We start from the raw sequence: 15811 nt of genomic DNA on the forward strand, positions 1-15811 counted from the left end.
CTCCAATGTCGTCAGGTTGATTTCCCTTAATCTCTCCTCATAGGGCATACCCTTCACCTCGGGGACTAGTCTTGTTACAAACCTTTGCACTTTTTCTAATTTTCTGACGTGATTGACCAGGTGTGACTTTCATAATAGTGCTGCATACTGCAATATAGGCCTGACGTATACAGTGTAGTGTGTCTTGAATTACTCGTTACTTAGATGTCGAAATGCTTTTCTTAGGCTTGCCAGGCGCCCACATGCTGCACCAGTTATTATTTTGATCTCCTAGCAGGCTTACTTGATCCTCGTCTACTCGTATTCTTCTCATTAGATTCACATTGTCTACAAACAAGGACACCTCTGAATCTATCCCTTCTGTCATATTATTCACGTATACTAGAAGCAGCACCGGATCCGTGATTGACCATTGTGGAACCCCACTCGATACATGCACCCACTCTGACAACTCGTCAATTCGTGACGTACCAGCACACGTTGTTTCCTTCCTGTTGCAGTGTGTATGGGTGTGGGTGTTTGTGTGTGGGGGAGGGGGCGTGTGTTGACTCATGGGCTTCTGCTGGAACGAGTCTCAGCTTCTCGCACCTGGTATGTGTTGGGGAAACGGTCTGGTATGTTTTAGGAAGGGATATGGAGAGTAAGGTTTTACCACTGAGTGTTTAAGACCCAACTTTACGTCTTGCAAAGGAGAACTTGAAAGGGTAAATGTACAGTTAATATATTGACCATCAAACCTTTATTATAATTAGTAATACAACGTCTTCCCATCAATTCTCTCGTCTTTCTTCTCATTTTAGCAAAAACAGTCGTGAAATGTATTTCCAAGAAGTTTTGAAATATTTTTTACTCATTCACCTCGTATTTTGCGGTGAAAAATAGGATGAGACAACCAGTGGCAGTGACTGTGGTGGTAGCAGTGCTGATTCACGCAGTGCTACACACCAGTCTCGTAGCTGGAAGCATGCTGAGTCTTCGTCAAGGTTAGTTGATTAACCTGCTTTTTTTCATTCAGTGCTTTTTATTTTCATTCAAGAAATCTGAAGGCATGGGAAACCTTCAGATTTCTTGAATGAAAAATGATAAATTTATGCAGGAAGAAACAGACTATGGCTATAATTTACCTTCATTATTAGCATCATTTATAGTATTTCCAAAATTGTTATAAGTAGTACATTATTATTATAATCAAAAAAGAAGCGCTAAGCCACAAGGACTATACAGCAAATATAAGTAGTATAAAATATATATTTCATTTTTTTTAATGGATTCAGATTATGGGAAGCTTCAGAGTCCTTACCAGTCAGCTGCAGTTGTCCTTGATGCTGCCCTTCGGCCACACTGCTCTGGTATTATCATTCATGATGCCAAGAACTTACCGTCAGCCAGTTTTATCGTAAGTCTCAAATTATTATAAATATTTTCACCAACGTTTATTTTGTGATACATTCTATAAATTTCATTTTTCATATACACATCTACTGTATTTATATAAAAACAATATTTCAGGTGATATGAAGCCTTAACATATGCTTTCAAGAAAAAAGCTTCGCTGATTTTCTTATAGTAACGATCAGGTTACTAGTAAAATCAGAAGAACGAACAAACACTAATATAAAATAATACAAATATCACAAGAGTAAAATAATCAATCAGAGATTTGAGATATAATGATTACATTATTTCTATATATTGTATGATATTGTGAGGTAAGATCGTCATGTCACATTTACACTACATAATCCAGGGGTTCGACCAGCTGTGGACTTCCTGGGGAGTGGCAGTGTTCCAGGTAGCTTCTGAGAGCCAGGATGCTAACTTGACGCAAGCACAACGAGGTATTACGTTTGCATCCATCTGGACTCGCCTTTGGTATCAATTATTAGTCAAATATACTGTAACTCTTAGCCACTGGCAGAGATATGTCGACTGGGTGTCTTCATTTAGGTGTACAAGATGTAACGCCTCTCGTTAACTTCCGTAAAATTAGATTAATGTGCCCAAAAGTTGCAGAAAGTGTTCGCGGTAGATAACCCTTCTGGCTGCTTTAAGTTTCGTTATAAATTTGTGAGGGAGAGGCACCTCTGGCTTCTAAGTCGTTCTAGTATATGAACATAAACTATTCACGCCACGACACTAGTGATTTGGAGGTTATCGTGAAGTGATGGGCACAAGTGTCTAGGTCCTTAGTCCTCAGGAACACCCGTATAGCTGCCTTTCTTTGTGGGTCCTAGTGGGATGGTTAGGTTAAGACAGCAGGAGCTGCCGTTACGGTAATGTCAAATGACTTTCCAGAAGGTAATGGATCAGTAGTCACCTAAAAATAATTCACGTTGTTCAAATTTGTCTTCCTTTGTGCACTTAATTATCCTTCCCGCGAAAGATAACTAGACGCAGGCAATGCATGGCAGTACATTGAGCTTAGGTCATATCTTTGTGACAGAGTAGAAGGTTGAGACCGCGGAGCTGTCGTGTACCAGAGTTTGAACCTCGATGTATCAAGAGAGTCTTGCCACAGCTGCAGCTTTTGGTCTGACGTATTTGTCTACATTCTCATACCTTGTATATGGCATAAAACTCCACTGTAGCTCCACTCCAAAACATTAAATTACTTCAGTGCAGATTCTTTTGGTCTGGCGAAAACTACTCAGTAGGGCAGAGTATTCCTGAGGAAAGCAGTAACAACTACAAATTAGTAGAAACTCCCGCAAAAGCCAGGGTCGTTTATTCTAGGAAAAATACCTGACTGAGCAGCTAAGGTTGTATCTAAAACGTATATTTAATATTTTTCATTATTGATTTCCTATAGTACATTTACTTATCTCGTATATTAAAAAAGGTTTTTGTACTGTACCTTGCTTCTAGGTCATCGACTTGGTGAAGGAGAGAACTTCCTTCATGGCAACTCATACTTACATGGTACTTCCTCAGCGCATGCTTATGTATGACTTTATATATATTTATATACATGGCGCAGTCTCCTTCTCCGTGGCTACACCATCTCTAACTTTCACCTGGAAAAGTATCTTTGACCCTCTTGCAGTCGACGTTTGGATATCAATCCTCGTGATCTTATTTCTGGTGCCTCCCTGTCTGTTTATGGTAAGAAAAAGTACTGTTTGATTTGCGTTCTTAGTTCATTGTTACTACACACACACACACACACACACACACGGGGATGTTAGAAAGTATTTCTACAGCCACAGAGTAGTCAGGAAGTGGAATAGTAGAGGCAGGATCCATACATAGCTTTAAGCAGAGGTATGATAAAGCTCACGGTTCAGGGAGAGTGACCTAGTAGCGACCAGTGAAGAGGCGGGGCCAGGAGTTAGGACACGACCCCTGCAACCTCAACTAGGTGAATACAACTAGGTGAGTACACACACACACACACACACACACACACACACAAAGGGCAAAGTCATGAAGATTGGGGAAGGGCAAAGAAGACCACAGACGGCTTGCAGTCTAGGGGCTAGAGCCTACAAACCTCACTCAAGGAAAAGGATCTTCGGATGAGTATAACACCAGGCACATCTCCTGAAGCGCATATCAACCAAATAACTGCTGCAACATACGGGCGCCTAGCAAACCTAAGAACAGCATTCCGATATCCTAATAAGGAGTCATTCAGGGCTCTGTACACTGTGTACGTTAAGCCCATATTGGAGTATGCAGCGCCAATTTAGAACCCTCACGTAGCCAAGAATGTAAAGAAACTAGAGAAAGTGAAAAGGTTTGTAATAAGACTAGTCCCGGAGCTAAGGGGTATGTCCTACGAGGAGAGGTTAAGGGAAATCGATTTGACGACACTGGAAGACAGCAGAGATAGGGTGGAAAGAGACAGGATGTTCCAGAGATGGGACACAGCAACAAGGGGTCACAGTTGGAAGTTGAAGACTCAGATGAATCACATGGATGTTAGGAAGTATTTCTTCAGTCACAGAGTTGTCAGGAAGTGGAATAGTCTGGGTAGTGATGTAGTGGAGGCAGGTATGATAAAACTCATGGAGCGGGAAGAGTGACCGAGTTGGGCCAGTGAAAAGGTTGGGCCAGGAGCTGTGACTCGACCCCTGCAACCACAACTAGGTGAATACAACTAGGTGAGTACACACACACACACACACACACATGTATATATATATATATATATATACATATATATATATATACATATATATACATATATATATATATACATATATATACATATATATATATATACATATATATACATATATATATACATATATATATATATATGCAACAGTTAGGTATCTTTATTATGAAACGTTTCGCCTACACAGTAGGCTTCTTCAGTCGAGTACAGAAAAGTTGATAGAAGCAGAAGATACTTGAAGACGATGTAATCAGTCCATCACCCTTAAAGTTTTGAGGTGGTCAGTCCCTCAGTCTGGAGAAGAGCATTGTTCCATAGTATGAAACGTTTCACAATAAAGATACCTAACTGTTGCATATGTGTCTTACCTAACAACCTGTCGGTATTTTATACCATTTTAATGTTCATATATATATATATATATATATATATATATATATATATATATATATATATATATATATATATATATATATATATATATATATATATATATATATATATATATATATATATATATATATATATATATATATATATATATATATATATGTATATATATTACCAATATATATATACACTTACCAATTAGGTATTCCTCATGTACTTTCTTGAATGTGTTTTCAGACATTTATGTTGAAACGAGAAAAAAATTTGCATTAATCTAATTATTTATTAATTTTGATGGGAAAACAAATCTTGTCTCTCTGGTAAAAGTCTTACACAAATACAAATTTTAAATTGTCATTGGTTTGAAAAATAAAAAAAAATTATATTAATTCTCCTTTAACCCCTATCCCTACTTTCTGGCATTGTCTGATCCTAGCGAGCTACCCACTAGGTTCTTGCTTCTATATATTTAACATTTACAACATTATTCATGTTGCATCTGCTATACAAACACTTACTGAGAAAGTATGGAAATGTTATGTATTAAAATTGGAGTAAAATTATTAGAAGGAACACAGTAAGTGTCAGGAGCCCAAGACTGTTCAACTCCCAGCATACATAAGGGGGATTACCTATAGACCCCTGGCTGTCTTCAAGAAGGCGCTGGACAGGCACCTACAGTCAGTACCTGACCAGTCGGGCTGTGGTTCGTAAGTCGGGTGCGTGTGACCAACAGTACCAGCCTGGTTGGTCAGGCCCTGATCCACCATGAGGCCTGATCACAGACCGGGCCGCGGGGGCGTTGACCCCCGAAACCCTCTCCAGGTAATACCAACAAAAAATCACAAAAATGAAATTGCAGAATATTTAGCCTAATAATACAACGTTGTTGAGGCTCTTAAAGTTATTAACAGCACTAAAGTGGAATACTGAAATAACAAAAACAAAAAACAGTATAGCCAAACATCAAATTCTGTACTGCTATATTTCTTAAATACTGACTTATTTGTGTTATTTACACTCAGTTCCAGAGATCTTGCAGTTTCATCCACGTACTTCTAATCACACACTCGCAAAGAATGTTACAAACTCTTGCGCTGGTGATTGTGTTGTCGGTTTTTAATTTACAGTGTTGGCACAAGGTGAAATGTTTCCTGGTGAGACGCATCTTCCACTTGTAAATTAGCTATGGTTACTGCACTCAGCATAACTTTGAAACTGTCTGTTATATTCGAGGAGGACCGAAGTTCTAAGTGTGGTTTGTGGAAAGGTGATCACAGCGGCCGTTTCAGAATCGAACAAACCTGTTATACGTTAAACTACATCATCCTGCATCCTTCATGTGTAACTGACAAAGTGAAGCTACAAATATTATGAGAATAAGGAAAACTATTGACAGGTAGGCTTCGCTACCAGTAACATCGACAGGTAGCCTTCACTACCAGTAGCATCGACAGGTAGCCTTCACTACCAGTAGCATCGACATTACCAGTAACATTGACACTGCCAGCAGCATCGACAGGTAGCCTTCACTACCAGTAGCATCGACACTACCAGTAACATTGACACTGCCAGTAACATCGACAGGTAGGCTTGACAATTATTTTCGGAGATTCCTTTCTCGGATTTAGCAGCGACCGAAATACTTCTAGTTCTTAATGGATTCAGAGAAATATTGGAAGCTTCTGAGTTTTTACAGTTATGTTAGAGTTATTCTTCATGCAGTCTCCCAGCCCCACTGCTCAGGCATTGTCATCTATGACACTAAGAACTTACCATCACTGTTTTATCGTAAGCTTCGAAAATATTGTATATATTCTTACCAACATTACTTGTATCCTTGAATATAAGGTACGTTTAAGAAATTATATAATAGGAACTATAAATAATGAGCATGAAGGGAGCAAAAAAAAAATTGTGTGCTAGCACACTTAGGCTAAACATGGGTTCGTAATAATCTCCTCATCTTGATATTAGCCAATCAGAGTTTAATTTCATTATTACGTCAGTAGTGAAGAGTTGCTTCTGCGCGTCGCTGTGTCCTCCCGCTTATAAATCTGCGAGAGGGACTCTTGGATGTCAGTAGTTTGGTGTGGTTGTCACGGGATAATTCGTGGATATTTTGCTTCGTATTTGAGGTGAGCTAAGGCATTGTATATTTTAGGTTTATGAGTGTATATATTGCGTGTGTGTCTGTATGTGTGTGAGTATGTGTTGTGTGTGTATGTGACTGTGTTTTTTCTAATCAGATTCTCACAAATATTTGTATTTTTTTTATTTTTATTCTTTTTCGTCCTCTGTTTCCTGTATCTAATCTTTCCACTCAATGGGTATAAAATCTTGTATATTTACCAGTTTGAAAATATGAAAAATAAAAAATAAACAGTATTGGCCTAATTCAATCAAAACAAATTACTTACATGAATGAAATCATAATGAATTTAATGTTCGTTGTTAAATATTGTTTGTGAATTACATATTTACCAAAAGATCATCTCAGCAGAGAATTTTATATTAAAGTGTAATTTTAACCAATGATTAGTTGTAGCAAATTATTTAACTAATTTAAATTTAATATACTAAAAGAAAGAATATTTTAATAAGCATATTAAAAACTTAAAACAACAAATATATTTAACATATATTTAAGAAGAAATATAAATTTTATCTTAGCACAATGTTTATTTTTTATGATCCTATTTGACAGCAGCCTTAATGGAGAGACGATTCCAAAATTCTCATTTGCTGAGAGCTTACCGTTCCAAAATTGTGTGGTTGTGGATTTATGGAAAACCAGCAAAAGAAATCTCGCTGGAGAACGGAGTCAGCCTCAGCACAGTATACAGGTGGATTCGAAGGTGGGAAGAGGAAGTCACAGTGGATAGACAGAGAGACAGATGGCCCTACCGTCGTTCGTGCGTCCAAAACTACTCAAACCATGAAACAATCACTGCTGGCTGCAGATTTCCAGACAGCCCTCGACAGCACCCTCTTTGCCGCTCAGACTCTCTAAACAGTCATTATTATCCGGCATCAGTCGATTACTCTATCTGGGAAATTTAGTGTTAACCTCAGACACACGACAAACACCTAGGATGGCTTTCCAGATTTCGTTTCTCTTTGAGTGAGAATTTAAATTCGTAGAACTTAGCTGTGAAAATAAATTCAACAGAGAAAACTAATTTATTTTCACTAATTTTTAAGACAAATTAAAGCGATATATTTTACAAGTAAACTTTCATCCTGTAAAATTTATACTTGACTTCACATCAAAACATAACTACAACTGTTCTCATTAAAGTTATAATTGGATTCTGCAATTTGTACAGTGGTTTCACGTGCAGCAGAAGTGAAGAAAGTGTCGAATGAATCTATGACGGTAAATTTAAGGAACATATCAATTTTTTTTCACATATATTGTTCAAAAGTCAAACGCACCCAGAGACACAATAACCAACACATTTAAACATTTACACAAACACTTTTACACAACAAGAAGAACTTAAACAGTTATTCATACAGAAAATGCACCACCTAATTTACACCATCCTTGGCCACCATCCTTGGCCACCATCCTTGGCCACCATCCTTGGCCACCATCCTTGGCCACCATCCTTGGCCACCATCCTTGGCCACCATCCTTGGCCACCATCCTTGGCCACCATCCTTGGCCACCATCCTTGGCCACCATCCTTGGCCACCATCCTTGGATATAAGTAAAGAGGCAGCGTTCAATACTCTCATTCCAATAATAAATATTTATTGAAAAACTGTTTTATTTCCTAAAACTTAAAATAATATTTCGAATAATAATAATAATAATAATAATAATAATAATAATAATAATAATAATAATAATAATAATAATAATAATAATAATAAAGCTGAAATAACAAAAACGAAAGTATTAACATACTAACATACTAATTGGGTTGGGCAAATGTTTTGTTAGTGGGATGAATTGTAAAGGACCTGCCTAGTATGGGCCAACAGGCCTCCTGCAGTGTTCCTCCTTTCTTATGTTCTTATGTTCTTATGATAATAACATTATATTATTTTTTTAATAATAATACCAATAAAATACCAGCGAATAAAAAAAAATACTCTGGAGTGATCAACACCATGCCCAGCTCTTCTAGGGTAGGGTAGGTGCCTGAGCCAGAGCTTGCAGCTCACAAGACTGCCATTCTCATTAACCCCCTTGGGGGCTGGGATGGCAGACCAGAGAGGTCTAGCTTCTCCCTACGAGCCCCATGAGGGCGGGGAATGTGGCTAGGCCTGGGGATAGTTGGTCCCAGCGATGACAGGGTACTTGTCCCTCCTCCCATGGGAGACTTAGGTCTCAGACACTCCCTAGATAGGGAGCCAAGGCCGGGCCACCACCTGGAAAAGGCCCAGGCCGGGAGAATTCCAGCGAATCAACAAGAAGAAGTACCGGGAGAATTCCAGCGAATCAACAAGAAGAAGTACAGTCCCTCAGCCTGGAGTCAAGTGTCGAGTGAACACATCGAGCATGAAAACTATTCCTCTTTGTATTGGACTGATGAGGTGTGGCGAAACGTTTCAATAAAGGCTGCAATGTGTCTCAATCGTCGTTTTTCAGCTCTGGACAAGTTCGAGTGTGAGCATGTCAGGGAAATCGGTTAGAGCGTGGGTGGGAAATGCATGCACTCTGAAGGAGGAATGGGTGATGCTGCATCTCAGAGGTTATGTGAACTAAAATACCTGCGTACTTACGGAGAGACACACGGTATTCCATGAGCGATAGTGAAAATATCTCATATTTCGGGTCACCTACTTCGGTGGGAGCCGTAGTGGTGGTGGTAGTTGTAGTAGTAGTGGTGGTAGTGATAGTAGTGGCAATAGTAGCAGTAGTATCATTCATTCAATAGTTGTCTTGCCAAACGTGAGCAGATATCACACCTCAAACGACCCTCGTAACTGCAACATTCCAACACCTCCTCCAGAGTTCAGGCACTGTACTTTTCAGAAGCTTTACTGGATATGTTAGATAAGATCACCCCTTTGGTATATATCTCAAAAGAACTACCTCCGATTTGCCTGTGTGTGTGTGTGTGTGTGTGTGTGTGTGTGTGTGTGTGTGTGTGTGTGTGTGTGTGTGTGTGTGTGTGTGTGTGTGTGTGTGTGTGTGTGTGTGTGTGTGTGTGTGTGTGTGTGTGTACTCACCTAATTGTGATTGCAGGGATCGAGTCATAGCTTTCGGCCCCTCTTCACTGGTCGCTACTAGGTCCACTCTCCCTGCTCTATGAGCTTTATCATACCTCTTCTTAAAGTTATGTAGTGATCCTGCCACCAATACATCACTCTCCAGATTGTTCCACCTCCTGTCTATTGTATGGCTGAAGAAATACTTTCTAACCTCCCTGTGACTCATCTGAGTTTTCAACTTCCAGTTGTGACCCCTTGTTGCTGTGTCACATCTCTGAAGCATTCTGTCCTAATTCCTTTGTCAATTAATCTCAGTATTTTATATATTGTTATCATGTCCTCTCTATCCTTCCTATCTTCCAGTGTTGTCAGGTTGAGTTTCCCTAACCCCTCCTCATAGGACAAACCCCTCAGCTCCGGGGCTAGTCTTGTTACAAACCTTTGCCCTTTCTCTAATTTTGACGTTTTTTGTGTGTGTGGGTGGGTGGGTCTTTTGTGTTAACTCATTGGCTTTTGCAGGGACGAGTCTCGGCTTCTCGCACCTGGTATGCGTTGGGGAAGGGGTATGGAGAGTAAGGCTTTACCACTAAGTGTTTAACACCCAACCTTACGTCTTGCAAAGGAGAGCTGGAAAGGGTAAATGTACACTTGATACATTGACCATCAAACCTTTATTTTAATTAGTAATACAACGTCTTCGTATCGATTCCCTCATCTTTCTTCTGTTTTTAGCAAAATCAATCGTGAAATGTATTTCCAAGAAGACTTGAAATAATATAATTTTTCATTATTGATTCACCAGGTATTCTGCAGTGTAAAAATGAAAAATAGGATGACACAACCAGTGGCAGTGACTGTGGTGGCAGCAGTGCTGATTCACCCAGTGTTACGCACCAGTCTCGTAGCTGGAAGCATGCTGAGTCTTCGTCAAAGTTAGTTGATTAACATTTTTTCATTCAGTGCTTTTTATTTTCATTCAAGAAATCTGAAGGCTTCCCAAGCCTTCAGATTTATTGAATGACAAATTTATGCAGAAAGAAACAAAGTTATGGCTATAACTTATCGTCAATATTAGCATCAGTTATAGTATTTACAAAATTGTTATAATTTGTATAAAATATACATCTCACTTTTAATGGATTCAGATTATGGGAAGCTTCAGAGTCCTTACCAGTCAGCTGCAGTTGTCCTTGATGCTGCCCTTCGGCCACGCTGCTCTGGTATTATCATTCATGATGCCAAGAATTCACCTTCAGCCAGTTTCATCGTAAGTCTCAAAAATATTGCAAATATTTTCAACAACTTTTATTTTGTGATACATTCTATAAATTTATTTTTTTCATATAAGCATCTACTGTATTTATATAAAAACGATGTTCAGCTGATATGAAGCCTTAAAGAATGCTCTCAGGAAAGAAGCTTTGCTTCGTTTCTTCTAGTAGCAATCAGGAAACTAGTAAAATCAAAAGAACGAACAAACACTAGTTTAAATTAATATAAATATCACAAAAATAAAATAAATAATCAGATTTGAGAAGTTTATATTAACGAGTTACTCGACTGATATAATGATTATATTATTTCTATACATTGTATGAAATTGTGAGGTAAGATCGTCTTGTCACATTTACACTACATAATCCAGGGCCTCGACCAGCTGTGGGCTTCCTGGGGAGTGGCAGTGTTCCAGGTAGCTTCTGAGAGCCAGGATGCTAACTTGACGCAAGCACAGCTCTCATTTGTGGTCTCCCAGGCAAGGCGGGTACGTCTCTCTCCTATCACTGTTAAGGCTGATACGTCACTTTCATAATATTAATGAGGTGGGTACGTCACTCTCACATAACGTCTTTCATGGTGACATCAACAGCTGAGGCAGGTGTCTGGCTGCATGACGGTGGTGGTAGTGAGTGACAACAAAGACTTCCTCGCCACCTTCGCTGAGTGTTCCCTCAAGGGCCGCCTCCTGGTGTGGTCGACGAGGCTCCTCGCCGTCACCCGCCTGCCCCTCCCGCAGCTGCAGCAACTCATGAGCACCCACTGGACATTTTCCATGATGAATGCGATGTTGATAATTTTAAACGAGAAGTTGAGTCTACAAAGGTAAATTTCTTCAAAGATAATAGTTTTTTTCAGCAGCAAAACACGTGAGAAACCTCTTTAAAATGTACATATAAATAAAGCTAGTTTATTCTTAAAATATAATGATCTGTAATCAAGAGGGATTTTGGTTAAAAAAAAAAAGTGTTAACAATGCAGGATCCAGAAAAATTGTGATTCCAGCACCGACTTTTGCATTTTTCAGGTCAGTTAACTGCTTTTTTTTTACTGGAATGAGACCTTTTAGACCTGATGACCAGTTATGAGTCATGATTATATTGTCACTCAGCTATAGTCTTCGTTGTGTTGTCCGGGACGTTAACGGGAAATGAAGCTAATTATCCATCAAGCTTGATGCTCTCGTCAGAATGTGTTAAACTATTTGCTAAAATATTATTCAATACTTTCGAACCTCTCATCAGTTATTTTCAACAAAGCCTTCAAAATTATTTAATAAAATTAATAAGTGAAACAGATCTCCATATTTCACTTAGATTTTGTCACTAGCAAGCACAGTGTTTTCCAAAAAAAAAAAAATCTTAAACGATAATGGCCCAAAGAACTGTTCCTAACGAAAACAAATGACCACATATTAATTAATAACCTTTAATCTTATTGGCACACAGATCTTTTGCAAATAAGATGATGTAATGTCGATTTAAGTTTCAGTGTGTATATAAATCTGCCGTACAGCGCCTCCGGAGCCAGAATAATGCGGACTGGGACATGGACAACAGATCGTGGTCTTCGACTTCTTAATTACCTCCTTTTCCCTGAAAAATTCAATAAGTATATATGTACTGTAATACATTAATGGCCTGATAGAAGTGTTACATAAAGCAAAAGTAATGCATAATATGACAGAATTCTCTGTCTATTATCGACAGTAATCTACGATTTGAAAAACATTAAAAATTTTGATTTTTTTTTTCAGTTTTTATGGAGCCACAGTAAATGTGACAGCTTTGCCATATAAACCTTTCTGGAGCGTAGTCGAGGAACGGAGTGGTGATAATAGTTGTGTCACCAGGTACTCTGGTAGCGATGCCATTATGCTGCGAGCCATTGCTAACTCTCTCAACTTTACCATTAACGTGGTACCTACAAGCAACTGGGACGAGGTTTGTTACCTGTAACCATTTGGAACCAGATTTGTAACTACCGAGCACCAGGCTTGTGACCAATGGTTCCAGATTTGTAATCGCCTGGTATCAGCTTTGTTACTATATGGCACCAGCTTTGCAATCATCTGGGGCAAGGTATATAACAACGTGGTATCACGTTTGCATCCATCTGGACTCACATTTGGTGTCAATTATGTGTCGAATATACTGTAAATCTTAGCCACTGGCAGAGATACGTCGTCGGGGTGTCTTCATTTAGGTGTACAAAATGGAACTCCTCTTGTTAATACCCGCAAAATTAGATTAATGTGGCCAGAAAGTTGCAGAAAGTGTTCGCGATAGATAACCCTTCTGGCTGCTTTAAGTTTCGTTATAAATTTGTGAGGGTGAGTCACAGCTGCATATCTTTGTGGGTCCTAGTCTGGTGGTTAGGTTAGGACAGGAGAAGTTGCCATTATGGTAATGTCAAATGAGTTTCCAGAAGGTAATGGATCAGCAGTCGCCTAAAAATAACTAGCGTTGCTCAAATTTGTCTTCCTTTGTGTACTTAATTATCCTTCCTGCGAAGGATAACTAGACGCAGGCAATGCATGGCAGTACATTGGGCTCAGGTCATATCTTTGTGACGGAGTAGAAGGTTGAGGCTGCAGAGCTGTCTTGTACCAGAGTTTGAACCTCGATGTATCAAGTGTCTTCCCTGAGAGTCTTGCCACAGCTGCAGCTTTTGGTCTGACGTATTTGTCTACATTCTCATACCTTGTATATGTCATAAAACTCCACTCTGTGTCCACTCCAAAATATGTTATCATTTTGGTGCAGATTCTTTTGGTCTGGTGAAACTACTAAGCAGGGTCGAGTATTCTCCAGGAGAGCTGTTTACAGCCCCAAACAGTCACTGTAATTGGTTAAATATAGATTACCCAAGCAGCCAGTCGTCTTCCCGAATGCAGTGCTAACTTGCAGGGAAACCTGCAAGACCTGGTTCAGCCAATATGGCTGAACCAGGTCTGCTCACACAGCTAGTAATCACCACACATTCAGCAGCAGCTTCCGCAAAAGCCAGGGTCGTCTGTTCTAGGAAAAATACCTGACTGAGCAGCTAAGGTTGTATCTAAAACGTATATTTAATGTTTTTCATTAATAATTTCGTATAGAATATTTTCCTATCTCGTAGGAAAAATTTCCTTGTACTGTACCTTGTTTCTAGGTCACTGACTTGGTGATGGAGAGAACTTCCTTCATGGCAACTGTTACTTACATGGTACTTCCACAGCGCCTTCCTCTGTATGACTTTACATATATTTACATACATGGCTCGATCTCCTTCTCCGCGGCTACACCTTCTCTAACTTTCACTTGGAAAAGTCTCTTTGACCCTCTTGCAGTCGAAGTTTGGATATCAATCTTCGTGATCTTATTTCTGGTGCCTCCCTGTCTGCTTATGGTAAGCAACAGTGCTGTTGATTTGCGTTCTTAGTTCACTGTTGTTAACATATATATATATATATATATATATATATATATATATATATATATATATATATATATATATATATATATATATATATATATATATATATATATATATATATGTTAGGTGCCCTTGTGTTGCAGTGTCTGACAGATTGAACATTAAAATGGTATAAAATACCATTTTAATGTTCATATATATATATATATATATATATATATATATATATATATATATATATATATATATATATATATATATATATATGTATATATATATATATATATATATATATATATATATATATATATATATATATATATATATATATATTATAGGTGAAGGACGTAATAACAGTGAACTAAGAACTCAAGTTAAACTGTATGTCTGCCTCCAATATTATTTAGTGAACATATAAATTTAAGAACATAATCATCTCTCTGTCTCAGATCAATTACCCAGAAGACACAGCAAAATTAAGTAACAAATTAACAATAGGAGACTCGGCTGAAATAGCTGTTGGAACGCTGCTTGGTCAGAGTACCAAGAATCAGCTACCTGAGAGTAGTTCGAGTCGGTTGTTGCTGGTGGCTTGGTTGGTGTTCGCCTTCATCGTGAGCAACGTCTACAGGGGCAACCTGACAGCCGCTCTCACCCTCCCCAAGTACCCTGCCAGACCAGAGACACTGGAGCAGCTCGTCAAAGTTGTTGACAAGTAATGATAATCTTTGTGAGTTTAAGGGAGCTTACCTTGATGACAGCAAAAGGTTCAGTAGCTAGGGATCTTGATTTACCCTTATCTCTTGAATTTTAGCTGCATATCAGCCCACACATGAATGAACACTGTTGGTAAAAAAAACTATAACCATTATGTTATTCAAATTTTCCACTCACAGGGTAACAATGCCTGATTATGGGGAGAAGTTTCATCAGTTCTTCAAACAGTCAGATTCCTTAGTATATCAGACACTCTCTAACATCATGGAAATTGTCCCTTCCGCAGAGTATGGACTACATCAAGCTGCAGTTAAAAAGTAAGTGCATATCTTTAATTCGTTTCTATGTGTATTATTATTATTATTATCATTATTATTATTATTATTATTATTATTATTATTATTAATACAGTTCAAAACCGCATATATCTGAATCCCCTCGTTAAGAGTGCAGGCATTCTATTTATTATTATTATTATTACTACTACTACTACTACTATTTTTTCAAAGTAATTCAGATTAGTCATAAAATTTGTGTGCCTCTGCCGTGATCCAGACAGGCCTACATGGACAGCTACTACTACCTTCAGCAGATGATCGCTGACTACTTCACACTGGTGGACGGCAGCACTAAACTTTACATCGGTAGAGAGAACATTATACCCGGACTCCACGCTTGGCCTGTACCTCACGACGCTCCTTACAGGCTTCAGCTTGACAAATT

The 15811-nt window shown here is 38.6% G+C and overlaps 1 protein-coding gene across 1 annotated transcript in view; it reads left to right on the forward strand.

Moving 5' to 3' along the window:
- The first annotated feature begins 883 nt into the window (after positions 1-883).
- The window catches only part of LOC128695318 (ionotropic receptor 93a-like), a 15955-nt gene continuing 1027 nt past the window's right edge, over positions 884-15811 (forward strand). Inside the window, exons 1-13 of the mRNA XM_070095357.1 lie at positions 884-983; positions 1275-1396; positions 6236-6361; positions 10482-10611; positions 10825-10946; positions 11292-11441; positions 11547-11779; positions 12440-12565; positions 12711-12897; positions 14108-14344; positions 14821-15086; positions 15268-15405; positions 15644-15811. The exon at positions 15644-15811 is cut by the window's right edge and continues 19 nt beyond it. Coding sequence (XP_069951458.1) covers positions 884-983; positions 1275-1396; positions 6236-6361; positions 10482-10611; positions 10825-10946; positions 11292-11441; positions 11547-11779; positions 12440-12565; positions 12711-12897; positions 14108-14344; positions 14821-15086; positions 15268-15405; positions 15644-15811 — 2105 coding nt within the window. The remainder of the gene's footprint in view (positions 984-1274; positions 1397-6235; positions 6362-10481; positions 10612-10824; positions 10947-11291; positions 11442-11546; positions 11780-12439; positions 12566-12710; positions 12898-14107; positions 14345-14820; positions 15087-15267; positions 15406-15643) is intronic.

The sequence above is a fragment of the Cherax quadricarinatus genome, chromosome 50, assembly GCF_038502225.1.
Source record: "Cherax quadricarinatus isolate ZL_2023a chromosome 50, ASM3850222v1, whole genome shotgun sequence".
Taxonomy (NCBI): domain Eukaryota; kingdom Metazoa; phylum Arthropoda; class Malacostraca; order Decapoda; family Parastacidae; genus Cherax; species Cherax quadricarinatus.